At 41.5% G+C, this 17,952-nt stretch overlaps 1 protein-coding gene across 4 annotated transcripts in view; it reads left to right on the top strand.

Annotated features, from left to right (window-relative positions):
• Positions 1–17,952, top strand: part of UBE2E3 (ubiquitin conjugating enzyme E2 E3) — a 55,310-nt gene that overhangs the window by 21,292 nt on the left and 16,066 nt on the right. Inside the window, exon 1 of one of the 4 annotated variants that reach the window (XM_066189819.1) lies at positions 12,753–12,897. The exons of 2 other annotated variants lie outside the window; for them this stretch is intronic. In XM_066189819.1, coding sequence (XP_066045916.1) covers positions 12,893–12,897 — 5 coding nt within the window. In that variant the 5' untranslated portion in view covers positions 12,753–12,892. Of the gene's footprint in view, positions 1–12,752; positions 12,898–13,002; positions 13,121–17,952 lie in introns of those variants that run through there. One more of the 4 variants, XM_066189818.1, reaches the window with a different exon arrangement.

Raw genomic sequence — 17,952 nt, 5'->3', positions numbered from 1 at the left:
TTGGGTTTCTGCTTGACAAAACTCCTCATTGTTCCATTAAGCTTTTGTGTAAGTGCTGTATTTAGTATGTTTTGCATGTGAGTTTCTTACAAATTCCAAATCATTTTGCTGTCTGGTGAGTCTGGAGACATCATCAGGTAAGTTTTGTAGTGTACAGATAAAGTGGGTGCTGAAAGGCAGCCTGCAGAAACCCTTTCTCTCTTCATGCTGCCTGGTTTGATATGGCAGGTGTGCATGTGTGCCATTGACATGGAGGTGTAGATGTTTACTTGATTTGTTAAGACGTTATTTCTGAAAAGAAGTTCCAACACTCAGTGAATAGATACTTTCTCACTAAAAAACACTTTACATGTTAGATGTGGTCAGTGCAAACTAATGGTGGCTTTGGGGAAGTGACGGTTCTTTACTATTTGAGGTCTTCAAATATCCGTGGGAATTGGATACAAGGAAGTTAAATCCCAGGAAGGCTTGTACAAAGCCCAGCTGGCAAAGGAATGATGCCAATGACTCGTCATGGCTGAACATTCACTGTCTACTTGACAGTGGATATGAAGGAGGACATGATCAGGACAGGTTACAAGAATGCACAGCCCATACACCACTACAGGCTGATCAAGCCTGAATGTTGAAATAACGAAATACTAATCAAATGCAGGAAACGGGTGGGAAGCAGGGTGAGAGCAAATACCCAGGCTGTATTTGCTGTGGAGCTATTAAAAGGTGCAGTTGTGGTGCAGCCAGAGTGTGGAGCTGTCACAGGCTGATGGTTCAAACTGAGCGTGGACCAGCTGCAGTACTGGTGCTTCAGGGTTTTGCTTGCCTTTTCACGTCCCTAAGTTTGCTGTGCTTCCTATTCCAAGTCCTGTTTCACATGCTGCCTTTGTTCACCGTTTCTGACTTCTTGCATCTTCTCCCTCTCCCATCTCCACAGCTGTGATTTCAATAATTGGGACTAAACACTGGCCTTTCTTCAGTGGAATACTTATTGTATAATCATAGCTACTTTCTTTGGGGATTAAAAAAAAAGAAAAACAACAAAAGAAAAGAAAAAATGATAGATCCTTGGCAGGAACATCCAGCATGTTCAGGGTTAAAGCAGACCAGGAAAAGGGACACTTCCCTTTCTTGTCAAATTAGCTTTGGTTTCTAAGATCCATCATGCTGGAATGCAGCCCTGAAGCCCAATTTTCTTTTAAGGAGGAAGCAGAGCCAATTGACTTAAACTTTTAGTTGCATCTGCTGGCAATTTCCACCAGAAGCTAATTACAGCTTGCAGCTATCACCAGCAGATGACTGACTGGTTCCACCTCAAAAAAAAGAAAGTTTAAACCCACACAGGGGTTTCTTTTTCCTTGAAATTTTAACTCTGGGGTAACATTTTTCGAGCAGGTATTTTACACACACAAACAGAAATCTTCAAAAATTAGGTAAATTATTTATCATGCAAATAATATCTCTAGGTCTTTCCAAATCTGGAGGTCATTTATTGGGCTTTGCACTGTATCTCGATATCATATCAACACTGCACGGTGTGTGCATTTTTAAATTGTGATGTGATTAACCCAGCTCACTTTCTGTATTGTCAGTTCTCTAAATTACTTCAGGATAAGTAAAACAGCTCAGACCTTTTTGCTGCGTTAATGCATCAGGTTTGAAAATGCTCATGGGTACTGAAGTGTTTGCACCCCTTGATACTGTGGTTCCACAAAAACGAATTTTGCAAGAGTGAACCTTTTCAAGAGTGATTCTTTCCAACAAAGAATGGAGCATGACTTTTTTCAGGTAGCATCACTAGATGGCGTTGCCTGGTAGTCTAACAGCTGATTGATAAAATTAATGTAAACCTGTGGACTAATTAAAACATTTAAATCTTTCAGTGTGTATGTCTTAGGTTTGTTGTTGTTTTTTTTTTTCCTTTTCAATCAAGAGAGGGTGTTGTGCTGAAGTGTTACTTCTGCCTGTTGCAGCTCTTAAGCAAGAAGTGAGTGTGCTGGAGTTTCTGCTGTGGTTCTACTCTTCCTTGGCTCGTTTGAGCACTCCTTGAAGTCGTGTGCTGAGGGACCGAGGCTCAAGCAGAGCCTGTGCTGCTGTTTCAGACACGGTTCTCTCTGTATGCAGTTAGCCACTTTTAATGGTATGCTAAAATATTAGCAGAAGGACTGCTTGGAAGATGCCAAAGCAGACAGGCAACAAAAACACTGCCAGTATTACTTAATAGAAAGCTGCTTTTCTAAAGTAGGATGTCCACTGTTATTACAGACAACATGAAATAAAACAAAAGTGTTATTTGGGGCTTTTGTTCTGTTGTTGATTTTGTGGTTTATACACCATGCCGCATTTTTTTCTTCCTGGCTGGTTTCCTCTATTTTGTCATGGTCAGTCATGCTCTGGAAGCAGCACTAACATGACACTGCTGTGCCTGCATGTGGGGCATGGCCATGCCTGCATGCTGTTCTCTGGTGAGCTTTTTCCCTGGCAAGGCTGGAGGAAACCTGCCTTTCATATGAGTAGTGTATTTAGCTGAAAGCAAAAAGACATCATGTAGGTGGGTTTATTCAGGGAGGATGGTAAGGAGGAATGATGAACCAAGCAGCTTTTGTTCAGTGCTTTCAGTTCAGCTCCAGCATCTGCCTCTTTTAAACTGTAACTGAGAATTTGGCATGACCTACTCCCTTTTCTTAGTTCACTAGCACTTTTAATTTAAAAGATCCCCTGCTTGACATTATAGTTATTTTTAAATTCTTTCTTAACCCACTGCAGATGTCTTTATCAGTCAACTAAAACTTCAAGAATTATTGTTGACAGGAATTGGTATAACTCATTTGCTTTGTTTCTTAATTTAAATAATATTTCTATATAATGTAAATCAATTTGCCAGTAATTATGCATATAGATGTAGAGAGTGTGCACACCTCTGGTTGTTTTAATACTTGTATTTACAAAACAGTATTTTTAAAGACTTTATGGTAGAATCTTAGTTGTAGGATAATGTTGAGGGTTTACATTAATAATCTGGACACCTATAAAGCAGTATCACATTTCACAAAAGAATGAGGAATAAAAAAGCCAGGTTAAAGAAACCAACAAACAGGAAGCGTGTCCCAGACTGTTTTTTGATGAAAGCTGGTCACCAAAGCTTCTGTTTATAAAAGACATTTAAAATTAGGTGCTAGGCCTTATTTGAACAACTTTCTGAAAACCTGTGCAGTGTGTTTCTGTAGGTTAAGGTAGTTCTTTGCAAAGCCTCACTTCAGAGAAATGGCAGATAAGATCTGGGTAGAGAGCAAGGTTGTTTGAGAACTGCAGCACAATGCTTAACAGCTCCTCACGTGTGCCGTGTGCCGGGGAAGTGCTGTAAGAATACCAGGACAGGAAATCTCTTAATCTTCCTTTACATATCCATATGTTTATAAATCAGAATAATGTGAGTAGCTATAAAGTGATCAAGTCACTTATGGGCTAATCTTTCATCACTTTATACCAGGTAATTGATAATAAAGGCACAAAATTTGGTACAAGTGAGCACTGGTGGGAAAGGTATACCTGTTCATTTGAACACCCTAGCCAGTAAAGTACTGAAGCACATGCTTGTCTCCCATTGATGTCACTGGGTTTTAAGCACGTGCAGAAACACTTTCCTGAGCTGGGTCCGAGGGAGGGGAGTCAGTTAAGCAGGGCCAAACACAGAAAGGGGAGGGAAAACCAGTGTGGTGACTGCGAGTGGGAAATAGCTATCATGTTCGTTATTTTACAGGGAAAAGCTGTAGCTGTGCAGTGCACGGCTAAAATTTATACCAGACCTCCCAACCTCATCTTCAAATATGTCTGATCTCCAGTGCCTTCACACAGGGTGTAGCCCAGTGTCAGGTCAGTGCACTTGGAAAGCTTAGGCTTTGGTGCCCGAGCAGGGTGAAGAGAGAGAGCAGGGGAACTGGGACCTGCCTGCTGTCCCCTCGCTTTGCCAGCCTTCTTGTTTCAGTTTCAGAAATACGCATTCAGAGGGATGGTATCAATGCCACACCTCCATCCCAGTGTGCTCTCTGCAAGCAGGGAAAGGCAGATATGTGGAGCCAGTAGTTTTGAGGAACTGCTCAGAACGTTGCTGTTTGGAAGGACTCTGTTTCATGAGCATAGAATCAAAGTACACATTCAGTGCCAGTCTTTTCACCTAAATTTTACGTGAGGGCTGAATGCTCATTTAATCCTGTTTATTTGGGGGCATTCAGCACATAATACTAAATGTGCTTGATTTTTTTTTTTATTTGCAGGTCACCTTTTAATGGAGCTGTAAAAGTAAGTGTAAACTGCACCTTCTTTTATCATCAGTAAGTGCTGAAGGGTGTAATGCTCAGGGCAGGAATGGCTCTGGGCTCACATGTGGGAGAAGGATGGGCAAACACTAGCACTACCCAGTAAGTAAAAGGGTTGAAAGGCATCATGGGCTCTTGTTCATTTGCACTGTCTGTTTGTACAGGCCTCCTCAACACTACAAATACTTCCTTTGGGATACTTCTCAGAGGCCCTGTTGTGCTAATCCTAACAAAGACATGTCCAGAAGGACAGTTTTTGCACTGAAGAGTTTATCTGCAATAGCTAATGGTTCTCCTGCTTGGTTGGAAAAGAGATCTAGATATCTTGTCTTGATGTCCTCCAGGTCAGATATAATTAGGAAACAGAGCTCAGGCTGCTGCTGTTCACAGGGAGGTAGCACATACCCCTTTCAGAGTGTCTTACAGAGGAACTTTGTCCTTGAAAGAAGTCAATTAAGTACATTTTCCACACAATGCAGGCAATTCCTGCGGTTCCTGTCTATAGTAAAGAGAGTATGATCTGGATTCACTTTGCACATATGCCAGAAATGCAGGCGTGGGCCAGATGAAGCAGTCAGAGATCTCAAACCCCCTTTTCCCCTCCCTGATTTGCAGCTGTTGAATTCATTAGCAGTGCACATAAATGGGAAATGACCCAAAGGGGGTTCAGTCTCACAGTACATTGTGAATGCTTTGGGCTGTAATCTGGATGGGTGGTGGAATATAAAGTCAGATCAGGAGTCAGTGGCTTTCTGAGCTGCCCTCTTCTGTCACAGGAGCAGGTTATAACCCTGCTGCTGCAGATCCTCCTCATTCACTCCCTTCCTTGGCGGCTCCTGTGTTTGAAAAGGTAATGTCTGCATATCTGGTGATGGGATGAGATGAGAAGTAGGATGCCTCACCCCAGAAGTTCATCAGTCCCTTTCAGGCACCAGGCAGGAATGGGCAGTGTCTGGAGGTGGCTGCCCAGCTGCCACTGTTCTGCGTGTCTGTCTGCAGGGCCTGGGTACTGAGTGCTGTTCCTCTAGCAGCCGTGTGATCACTGAAACCAGGATTAAGTTTTTATTTCTTAAAGAAACTGTGTGTTTATTTTAAGTCACAGCTTTTTGGAAGAAAACCCAACTGTTTAACCATGGCATTTCCAGGAAGGTGGGAAAATGCCAAATGGAAGCAAATGTAGTTTTTGCTGGTTCTGAGAAGCAGGCTTGAGGATCTGTGTTACACGTGGATGCCATCACTTCAGAAGTTGTCTTCCTCTGCACAGGGCTGATTTTCCCTGTGTAAAATCAGCATTGTAGGAAATCATATAAAGCAGATCTGATGTCTTACCTCAGTGCCAGACATGGGAATTTCTCTGTTTGCTTTGAATCAGTTGCAATAAGAAAAAAACACTTTGGCTTGTCCCCAGCACCTGAAATACACCTTTATGATTGTCGGTGATTTCATCTCAGTTGTTTCTTCAGATCCAAACAGTTTGGGTGACTTTTGTTGGGTCTATTCTGTGAACATGGAAGAAAGTCATGTTAAGTGCCAGAAGCTGGGAGCTGAGAAAGGCCTCAGCTCTTGTGCAGGCAGGGCTGTGTTGAGGGTCACTGTGCTGTCAGTGAGCTCTTACATAAAGTCATGTGCATATTTGAAAATATAGTTCAATTGGAGCTTGTCAGGAGGAAACACTTGAGTCATACAGATACAGAGAGGTTGGTGCAGGACATTTTGTGTGTAGAACGGTGTAATGACACTTGCATGAGATGCTCTGCCTGTCTCCCAGCTCGGACTCACTGTGTTGTAGCTTTTTTTTTTTTTCCAGACAGTGTGAATCAACTCAGGAGCAGAAGGTTGAAACAGCAAGGTAGCTGCTCTGCTCTCCTTCAAGACAGGGAAGTATCAGCATGCCAGCAGACATGCTTATAGGTTAGAGCACAGGCTGAAAGAAGAAGGACTTTGAAAGGCAGGGCCCTCTGCCTAATTATGCATTAGGCCTCTTAAAATAAGTAAGTTGGAGACTGTCTCCTAAGTGGTCTAATTTCTGTTGTACAAACGCACAAAGGAGTAGTGGTCTTCAGTTCCTGCTTTCCCTTGATGTTCATGGAGCTCACTCCCAAGCACCTTTTCTGCCTGGACACGTGCTCTGTGGCCAGGGAGACTCTCACCCTGCTAGATGTGAGACAAGGAGGAGGACGATCATTGTTTCCAGGGAAAGTTTTTTTGGCAGTGAGTGTTTACCTGCGAGAGGCAGGAGCAAGCTTGGGCACCTGCCAGCCCATTCTGAACCTGTGATTTGGCAAATGTGAGACAGTAGGAGGGAGAGCACCCAACAAAAGTGGGGAGAAGCACACCTAAAAGATTAGTTTGTCCAGCTATGTGCTCTGTGTCCATGGGTAGCTGAGGCCCAAGCACTTCTTTTCATGGACTGACCATGCTGAAAGGAGGAGCAGTCTAATGCAGAGGGGAAGAGCGGGTTGGCAGCCTTCTCCCTGTTTGACCCTTGGCAAGATGTGTGCCCTCAGGAGTGAGCTTGGAGAAATGCTTCCCTAGCAGAATGCTTGTCAGCAATTTGAATGGCAGATCAGGACCAAAGGAACCTGCTTGTGCTTCCAGCACTGTGTGGTGAAAGAGCCCACCTCTCCAACAGTCTCATCCTCTTCGTGTTCTTTCTGGCAGCTTCCACCATAGCGCCTCTGCCTTGAAACACATCTTGTGATCCTTACCAGACAGTGGTAAAAGGCTGGTGTGGGTGCCATGGCTCTGCTCTGCAGTTAGCTTCAGTTACTGGTCACATGTGACAATAGGCCATGTTTCAGCTCTTTTCTGACCCATTCTCCAGACAACTTGCTTTTGTGCATCATCCCAGGGTTTCTGGAATCTCTCTTATAACCCCTGGCTTTTAGTCAGAGGCTTCAGGATTATTTTGTTTTTTGCACCTTTTCAAATGGTCCAGAGGTCCTGCTGGAATTCTTGGTTGGCTTCCAGGTCTGGCATAAAGGTGAACAGTAATATCCAGATTCTCCACTCTCTTCTTTTTGATGCTGGACAGGCAAATTGTTGCTTACCTGAACTCTTACTTCCCTGCAGAGACCCTGAAGATGCAAGAAAAGGGCTGAGCAAGGACTTCTGTGTAGATAGAACAGGGGACAGAAGTGTCCACCCAGCTGCTAACAGTGACAAATGTTGTGGGGAGAAGCACTGTCTGTATTTGTTTGCATTAGGAGGACAAGGAGACATTTAGAGAGAGAGGAAGGAAACCACAGTTTAAGTATATTTAATATTCATTTGAGCTTAAAAGCACATAAATGTTTATAATCAAATAGATAATTTAAATTTACTGAAGTATACCTTCAAGAAGGAAATATTGCAAGCTAAGGGCTTTGTGATTGCTTTGTTGATGGAGAATGGACTTTGGTGAGGTTATTACAGTATCGACTTGAAGAGGATGGATTTGCTAACAGGGTGGGTGATCTTGTCTGGCCTCAGCCAAGGAAAAAAATGAGGGAAGTTAAGAAACTAGTGCCAGCTTGTGGCATTGGCTGAGTAATCTCAAACAGCCATAAATACATTGTAGCTTTAAAGTTATAGAATTATATGGTAAGGAAAAGGAAGATTTCATTCAGTAGACAGGATAGTGGCAGTCAAGAGAATTAGTTTGCATTTTTATTAGGCATTCTCATTAAGGGAATGGGAGAGCAGGATTTATTCCCTTCCTGTCTCATAAGGCTTGTTGGGCATGTTTCACTACTGAGATCCTTAAGCATCTCAAACTAATGAAAAGATCATTTCAGGGCTCTTGAACTGCTTTATAGCTTGTGATAACAGAAAAGATGTGTTTATTTCGGGAAAGATTGTTTAACTGGTACAGAAATGTTTTTAAGCACTGGGGGAGCAATATGCCAGCAGTTGTCACATGCATATGTAACGTTGTAGCTGAATATGGATCTAATCTGTTTACCAAGAAAGCAAATAATAAGATTGCTCAGAACAACAGTGAATTAACCTGAAGAGATTTTGTTTCTTATGCCAAAAGATTGTATATGATATTAAGAGACTTTGTATCTTATTTGGAGAGATTGTAGAGGTTCTGACAGATTTTTCTGTAAAACAAATATTAAATCTGAAGAAATTATAAATAGGTTTTTATCTAAAGCACTGGAGGATTCATTTTCAGTTTTATGGCCTCTTTTTACATTGTTTATTAATTCAATGACTAAACTAATTCATTAGTTATACATTATTAATATTAGTAATTTAGTTGTTAGTTGTTAAATGTTAATTATTGTTAATTCATTACCTATACATTAAAGTATACTTTATGCCTTAGATAAATGCACAAATTATATTTTAATGAATTTTGAATTAAGTAAATGAATTCTTACTAGCATTTCCTAGTGTCTAATGTGTAATACTGTGTATTGGTTTAAAGCAACTCCACTGACATCAGTGACATTAGTTAAGCCTTGCATAGGACCGAGAATAGAATTTAGTCAAAGAGACTGAATACACTTGTTCATTTTAATAATGCTCTGCATGGCCTATGCCAGCAAAATATTTCCATACCTACTAAATATACCAACCACTGTGTAACCTGCATGTATCCTGTGAAATGCTACAGATCAAAATAGCTCTGCTGAAATCTTTTCAACCTCCTCCATTAAACTTGGGGAGAGCATCTACCCAGAAAGCCTTTAAATAGGAAAATGTCCTCAGTTTTGGATCTTCATTGGCCTTTTTTGCCTCCCTCTCTCCTGCCCTGTTGCATATTTCTTGGGTTTGCCACTAAAAGCCATTAACAGCTTAAGAGCTAAACCTGCTCATCACATTGACACACGCAGTGAGTAGTCCAGCTTCAGGCTGAGAAATCAGCTCCTCTGCCTAGATCCCCCTGGTTCCCTGAGGCCAGTTGAGGTCTCTGGGAAATTTTCAGGAAAGGGGACAATAGGATCTCCTCTTGTAGTGTGTTCTGCGTGGAATGTTTCTAAAATTGTTCCAGCCAACATAAACTCTTACCTCTCTAGGAACAGAAGGTAATACTGTGTATTTTGCTGATCTCATTTGTAATTTTAAGGCTCTATTTAGTTGGCTTCTTGCTGCTGACATTTGTTATATTTCCCAGATATTAAAACTGAGCCTGTCTGACTTTCCGTAACCACTGGGAAAAGGGTCCTCTCCGCACCACTCCTCTCTACAAGTTCCCACGGACCCTCTGCTGACAGCTCCTCAGCACTCATGTGAATTCTCCCCTCAACTCTGGACCTGAGCACTCAGCTTTGTTTCATTTTTGGAAATGCCTTTCTATGCTGCTCTTCTAAGTAAGAATCAAGATTGCATCCAGCTGCTCCAGACTATTTAAATTTTTCTGAAAGCGTGTTTGTCCTGGAACAGCCCTGCTGAAAGGAACAGAGGAGTGGGACATGCCAAGTGTCTCCTTGGCAGTTCTGAACAAATCCTGCCTGATAACATGTTTCTGTTTGTTGTTCAACAGTGGAGTAAGTTTATTGAATTCTCAATGATCATAATTAGGCTTCAAAAGTTAATGTTGTGTCAGCCTATAGAAAAGATGTTGAATGTTGCCTTGGAGTCAAATTTCAGACTTGGTGTCACTAGTTCCTGTGTGCATGGTACATCTGGCAGGCCAATGACATGTGTATCCTCTTCTTCAGCAGGTGTTCCCATCTAAGACCAGTAACAGCTCTAGTATAGGGCATCTCGTTTATCCTTTTGGTGCAGGACATAGAGGCAGGCTCTCAGGTGCTGAGGGAACAGTACTGACCCCTTTCCAGCCAGACTTTCCTTTCTTTAAAATCCTGTATGAGTAGCTTCATTTGATGAACAGCTCCTTGGAATGCAGTGAGTCAACTGATAGAGCCCAGTTTACTTCATCTAATACCAAATTAGTCTCTACCTCAGCAGAGTTTATCTTTGGTGTTTCTGTAATTAATAAAACCAACCACATAGAGTTTGAGGATTTAGTTTTAGGGCGTTGAATCTTTCTGGTTTCTTGTTGTTACAACACCCATGGGACCTGTTAAAGTCTGGAGGTGGCATTTGACCTGGAAAACACCTATCAGCTACAGAGTGGGCACAGCCCAGAGGCAAATAAACACCATGCAGATAGCTTTAACTTCTCAGCATTACCTCTTTTATGTCAGGCGGGGAAATGGATTGATGCAGCGCTCAGCTGGCTCATTTCCAGAGTTCATTCATGGAGTCACCATGAACAAGGCCTGCTCCAACCTCCCTCAGCACTGTTGTGTCATGTGTTCCCAGAGCAGAGTGTGGCACTGAGATGAGTTTTGGGAAAAGCAACTTAAATATTTTTTTCCATATTATTTGTGTGCACCACGTGATGGTGGAGTTTCCCAGCTGCTCTTTCCTTCGTACTCTGCTTCCTTCTTTCTGCTGCTGAAGCCTGACCACTCTTGAAGGATCCAGTCATTCAGCAGCTGTGCAGAAATCCCTGAGAATGTTTCTGTAGGTTTTAACTGTGTTGTATGTGCTTTTGCCAGTGTGTCTTCTGTGGGTGTGTCTGTGCTGCAAGACCGGGAAATCCAGCCTCAGTCAGGTGAAGAACTTTCTTTGTCCTTCAGGGAGAGCTGGTTTAGTTCAGGTATGCTGCTCTTGGGATCATTTTTTGTCTTCTTCAGTAATGCAGCTATGTTCTGAAACCAAGTCCTCAACTGAAGTAAAAGTAAAGTATTTGAGAAAACTAAATCAAAAGAAATCAAATGTTTCTGTGTAAAAAAAAAAAAAAGAAAAAAAGACTGTTTATGGTTTTATTTATTGAGATAGCGGGTGAACGAGATAATGTCTTTACAGATGAAAACCATTCTCACAGATGGGGGGTCTGCAGAATAAATTATTCAATCCTTTGTCTTTTTTTTGGTGAATATTTGAGTATTACCATGTATCATCTCAAGCTCTGATTTAGACACAAGTTGCAGTAAAGTAGCATCAGTGTCCTGTAGCTGAAAGAAAGCAGGAGACAGGGAAGCAGCCTTGTGCATGGCAGGCTGTACAAGATGTCATGGTCAGGGGACCGGGAGCAAGCAAGGAAGCTCTCAGCGTATTTGGCTGAGAACTGACTCTGAAGAAATCAGAGGCTTCTTTATGTCTTACCATTTGTAGGCTTTCTTACAAAAAATGAGTCTGGAGTACTAAGCTTAGAAGGAATGCAGCTGCTGCTTGGACAACTTTACAAATACCCAAGTGTAAAATATTTGCAAATCTGTATGTGCATGTGTAGTTTTATGGTAAACAGACTAATTGCAGTATCTCTAAAACGGTACATATACAACTGTCTGGTACCGTACAGTTGCTTTAAATTTCTGTTTTTCAAATTGAGGATGCTGGATTTTCCTGTTTTCATGTTCACTTAATACATCCTGTAATTTTTTATTTCTTGTGTATTTGCCTCATTCTTCTGTTATGACACTGGCATTAGTTTGATGTGTTTCCTAGGAGAAAGGCCCTGCTATTCTCGAAGACTTTTTCTTCCTTATCAAAGTTACTGGTTGTATAACATGTAATTCCTTTTAGCAGTGGAACTGTCATCCTTGTAATTCTCTCAAGGGATGTTACTGGTGAACTCAGCTTGGCATATGAGCAATAGCTGTTCTCTGGTATTTTGACTGGCAGGAAGCTGGGTATAGACAGTTTGCTGTATAGGTTATAGATACAAAATATTTGTCTAACTAATAGGTGGTGTCTCTGAAATTGTGAAAAATTATTTAAGACAGAGTGTACAGTCAGGTAGTTAAAGGGAATGTCAGGAACTTATAGGGGAGTTTAGAATTAAAGTCGTCATGTGTAACTTTGAATTTAGCTTTACCTAGTTTATGAATATTTAATCAGCTCCTCTAATATTTCCTTGTCATTTTCCTTTTCCTTTTTTATTCCTTACTATTGAAATATTTCTAGATTAAAAAGAAAGATTTTTAAGGAGAAATAAATGTTGACAGGAGGAATATAAGCACTGTTAATAGATCAAAGTATTTCAGGTATCTGCAGCAGATTTGCATTGATATAGTTGTGAGATTAAGATGCAAGCAGTTAGAGGCAGTGTATCATCCTCTTTAGACTTAATTTATAGTAAAAACATTATTATTTTCATATTATGCAACAGATGTAAACCAGCTAAGAAGTATTTTGCCAGTGTGGGGAGGGGAAGGATTGAAAGCAGAAGAATGGCAAGGAGGATGGTAGATTCCATCAAGTGACCTTGCAGCTGAGAATGCCAAGGCCTGGAGAATAACAGTGTGGGAAGCCATTCATTATGCCTACTGCTGTTTATCCTTTGTCTGTTTGAGAAGTAGAATTTCTGGGTAGAGATAACACAAGTGTTTACAGAAACTTGGAGGCCCACTCCCAGACATGCTTGAGCTCCCTGTCTTGGGAGAGAGATCAAAACAGAGATCATAAAAAGCAGAGAGGAGAATCACAGTATGGTGTTAACCCAGGTGTGCGTAGCCCTTTGTTAAATGGGTGCAAACAGCAGCCCTGATGCCCTGCCTGGGACCCGGCTGAGCCTGATGGTGCCTGCGCCCTCATTTTGGGTATCTGCAGCCAAATGTGGTTTTGGGATCCTCTAGCCAATGAGGTAACAAAATAAATTTACTTTTTGCATTTCAGCTGTGGTTTTTTTGGTTGTCCTCAACCAGCTGTGTGTGTTGATTCACACAACCACATAAAAAGAGGGTCATTTGACTAGAAATTCAGGAAGAAGAAAACCTCTAGTTCTCATTAGTTGCTGTTAGTTGTATGGCATGCTCAGAAGTGAAGTTTTGTAAATGAAACTCCTCCAGTTTGAATATGACTCTAAGGTGAGTAATTCAAGCAAGTTGGAATCAGTGATGGTGAATGACACTTTGGTATTGCTGTGTGTCTGATATGTATTTTCAACAGATAGAAGCACATAACTATGTCATTTATAATTAATGTATCTTCCTTGAATCTGAAGGATTGCCTAGGAAAAGGAATTTTGTCTTCATGGGATGAGGATTGCCTTCATTGTAAGAAGAGTAACAGAAGGGTTACTAGGGGCACATTGAAGGCAGGGGCAGAAGATCTCTTCAGGAAGAGATGGAAGGCATTCAACTGAGCCAGATGGAGGAAGAGAGGTAGAGCAAATGTATCCACATTCTGGGAGAACTGCAGTCGGTCTCTGCTGCCTGAGCTTTTAGTGAGGACATACTTTTCCTGTTGCATTCCTGAAGGGAGGTTGAGAAGGCTGTGAATGGAGTGGGAAGGTGTAAAAGAGCTTGAAAATTTGAACTGTAAGGAGACTAGAAACATACAGTCTGCAGAAGTGGTACATTAGTTTTGTGGACCAAACTTGTCAAAATTAGTGAAACAAGTCTGGAGGGAAGTCAGTGTTTAAAAGCTAGGATTTATTTTTCTGCTGGCTGCTTTCTGATGCCAATAGACAGCTATGTTTAGATTATTTGTGCTTGGCATATCAAATGTACCATGTTGTTTGGATACAACCCTTAGTCATTCCTGCTTCACCTTGTTCCTTGACTCTATGATTTGCTGCTTGGAGCTCTGCCCAGAGACCATTCAGAAGCTAAAATCCAGCTTGTGCCTGTTTGTTAGGCAGCACTTTATTGGAAGTGCCAGCAAAATTGCCTCCTGGCTTTTGTTTGGGTTTGAGGGTGGGACCTGACCTTCAGAGCATTAGAGATTTTCAAGGCTGGGATATTTGCGAGGTGGATCCTTGCTGCTCCATTCCTGCTGCCTGGGGGGGGTCTGCAAGGGGCATCCCAATGGCACTCTCTCTCCAGAGTCTGGCAGGTTCACCCTTTTCAGTGCTCCACAAAGTACTCCCCACATCACACTGCAGGTCTGGTCAGGATTTGTAACTCCAATATAATTGAGCCGAGTGGATTAGTTTGTGACTGTGTAGGCAGTTGATTTTTAAGTGACTAATGTAATTCTTGTTCATAGGAAGGCTTGGCATAACCACTTAGTTGGTCTGAGAAGCACAGAAATGCCAATTGGCAGAGTATATATAAAGCTTTCAAAACAGAGAGAGGAATGCAAAGAAGCATCGTCTGAGCTATATCACTATGAGAAGTTCCACTTCATACTGCTAATCACTGTCTATATACCTTGAGTGGTTTAGCACCTTGTATAAGGGATGGTCTGCTGCATTTTCCATGGCTCAGATGAATCAGTGGTTAATGAGGTCATCCCAGGTGCTGGAGGTCTCTCCAGGGCAGATCTTGAAGGGGAGGAGCAAGCTCTGAAGTGTTTGAGAGGCATGTGAGAGTGTTATAGATTGACTGCTTCAGAGCATGCTAGGTGATCTATCTTTTCCACACTTGTAAAATGCCACACTTGTAAAACTGCTGTTATAATGGCAGAAATTTGTTAACATTTAAAAAAACAGAAGACTCATAAAAGTGTTTAAGGCATTCAGGATAGCATGGGGAGCCAAGTGCCCTGGAGGAAAATGGTGTAAATCTTTTCTTTGTCTTTAAATATAAAAAAACTTAGGATGGGCTCCTGTGAGCTGCCAAGATTGACAAGGAAAGCTTATGGAAAGAGTCAGAAATGACTGATAGATCAGTTCAGCACTGACTGTCAGCAGGAGAATAGTACTGCAAAATGTAGTACTTCTCTTCATAGAATATATTCTAAACAGTTCTTTACTGAGTCTGATTGAAAAAAAAAACGGTGTTGCTGCCTTAGCATTACACTTTTGACTCCCATGTGGAAGCCTAAACAGGTCTCGAGTTCATCACAGCCATGCAGTTCAGGATCAGCACTGCCTTGAATGAATGGGGCTTCTTACTTCCTTTCTTCCAAAGGCACAGAGGATGGAACATGTAATAGAAGGGGCCAGTCATTTCCAGGTTTTGCTGCTTGGGAGCTGTGGCCATACCAGCAACAGAGGGATCATGTCATTCTGTGCCTGCTAAAAGGGCAGCTTCATGTCACCACAGTCTTCCTGGATAGTCATCCACGTGTGAACGCAGCTATTAATTCTATGTTTGCCACTTCCTTTTAGCCACAGAGGTTTTGTAGGGAATACTGGTGTTTGCTTGAAAAAGCGGCTTGAATTAGGATTGTGATTTAGGTGTCACTTGGTTTTGGACATTCCTTCTGTAGTGTTGGTTCTTATAAACTTGGTATTTCTGAATGCTTTTGAATGTCAGCTACTAAGAACCATATTTTAGGTACTTAAGTTATATTTTGGAGAAGGGAGGTAAGATGATGTTTTTTCAGATGACCTGCAACCCTCAAGGAGTACAGAGTATTGTAGGCTTATTACCTAAAATGCATGCATCTAAATACATTTAAAACTGAGTGCTGATAAAGGTTACCTATTTTTATAGCATGTAATAGACAACATCCACAGGGTAGAATTTGTACAAAATAAAAGTAAAGGTATTACTTCCAGTTTTAGTCGTGACAGTCTTTCCAGAGCAGGTGGCATTCAGCAGTCTTAGTGTTCTGCCCAAAGTGAAAATTCTTTTGTCCAAAAATGTTTAAATAAAGCAATGCTGATGTTAAACAGGATATTCCCACTGTACAGCTAGTACAAATCTGTATATCACCCATTCCTTCTGGCTCTGGGCATAGGATAAGTTTCCTAGGTATTTAAGGGTCCTCTTCCCTCCAATAGCACAGTCAGGGCATGGTCAGACATTGCTTTGCAGTCAGCTGCACATATGGAGGTGCTGCCAGCTGCTTTCTGTGGTGTTTCAAACCCCTCCCACCTCTGCCAGCTGGGGGTTTCATGTGAATGGGGTCTGTATTGGGCGGTCTATATTCCCACTTCATACTAAATCCATCCAGTTACTTGGTAAGTATCCCTGTGAAATAGGTTGTATCAAACTGACAGTCTCCTGTGTCAGCAGTACTGCAGGGACAGAAATACTCAACCAGCTCTTCATCTTTTTCACTATATCCCCCAGGAGGAGACATTTTCAAATCATTTCCGCCCTTGTAAATTGTAGACATGAAAGCTCAATGCTCTGCGGAGTGTATCTCTGCATTGCCACTAGCATTTATTTGGAGTGAAATGTTGTGGACAAAGCTGTTGCTTCTAAGTAAATGCCTGACTTGGTCCACTTCTCTTTTCATCCCCCTATTGGATTTTATTTTAGATTATCTTCAATAAGTGCAGCACTTGATTGGCCATGTGCTTGACAAAACACATAGGTAATTTACAACTGTTGTTTGTATTAATTTTTGTAGTTCTGAATTTATTCTAAAAACACAGCCTAAAGGACTTCTTCCAGAATTAATGTTTTCGCATAAATCTGAAAATGCCCATACGTCTGCTCAGATCTCCAGAAAAGTGCATTTAGTTCATTAATTTCATGCTGAAGTGTTAACATTTTAGGTTGTTTTATTAGGAGAGAACAAAGAACTCCTCTCTTGTTGAAAATTCGTTACACAAAATAACAATGAAAAGGTTCCAAAGGAGCTGATGCTAAGCATTGGAAACTGGATGAAGTTGTGCAGATTGGAAAGATTTCCAAGATATCTGGTAATTAGCTTCCAGTTCTTATGGAGTCCTGCCCTGTGAAAGCTGCTGCTGCTTGCGGTGAAGGGAGAACAGGAGTGAGATGAAGCATAACTCCAAAAAGCTGGATCTTTGTGTCACAAATTATCAGTGGGCTTTTGAAAACTCTGAGTACCCCTTTGGAAAACTAACTCCTTCCAAATAAAATGTCCAGTATTTCTCCCATTGCAGGATCTGTTCTGGCAATTGCTTAGTGCAGTGGGGAGAGGGAACAAGCTGTCAAAGAGCTCTTTATGGCTTTTCCTGCCTGAGCCAGTGTGCCAGTCTGCCCCACACCAGCTTGCTGTGCTCCCCATGGGCTGCACCACAGCTGGGAATTGCTGGAGCGTGACTGGCTGGTTACCTCCCCTGCCCAGCCCAAAATTCCAGAGAGGCACTGCCATCAGAGCTGGCACCTGGCAACATTCTCCAGGGAAGTAAGGTAGCAGACTCAGATGCAAGGGACCCAGAGCCAGGACCCTTGATCCTTTTATTATTATTACCATTATTGTTGTTATTATTACTACTACTATTGTTATTTTTAGGCACTGGTTTTTTGGTTTCATTAAGGAAGATTTAAGCAAGAAAGAAAACTTGCCATTTGAGTTAGTTTTGTAAGTTGTCTCTTGGGAGCATTTATCTACACGTGGTTATAGGATAAGGGGTGTTTGTGGGATTTCTGAAGTTCAGATGTATAAACCTTCAAGCACTGAATGGGAATTGCTGAGACCTGGTGCTTTGGTTACTTGTCAGATGCTTGGGAGACTATTTCTGTGCCCTGTTCTGCCCCTTACCTGTGCACTTTTATCAAGTCATTGCCCTGTCATGTTTATTATTCTTTGTGTAAACAGAATATTAATCTTGTCTTAGATATCTGCAGTAAAAATGTTTAAGAACAAAATGATATATTTGATACTTTTTTTTTTTACAAATATTTTACCATCTAAACATCAGCAATCAGTCCCAGCACACTCACTGCTAGTAAAAATGTTTATCTTTTCAGCTCTGAGTCTATTAAATGCAGTGAGCAGACTGCCTCTCTTAAGTTGATTTTTATAGCAGTGCACTACTTAAAAATTAGGCATTTGAAGCAGAGAAAAAGCTTTATTGAGATTTGTTATGAGAAAGAAAGTTATTTTT

This window comes from Chamaea fasciata, unplaced genomic scaffold, assembly GCF_029207755.1.
Source record: "Chamaea fasciata isolate MVZ Bird 193981 ecotype frontalis unplaced genomic scaffold, bChaFas1.0.hap1 SCAF_8, whole genome shotgun sequence".
In the NCBI taxonomy this organism is placed as follows: Eukaryota; Metazoa; Chordata; class Aves; order Passeriformes; family Sylviidae; genus Chamaea; species Chamaea fasciata.
The sequence above is the reverse complement of the archived record's forward strand: the minus strand, read 5'-3'. Positions and strand labels throughout refer to the sequence as shown.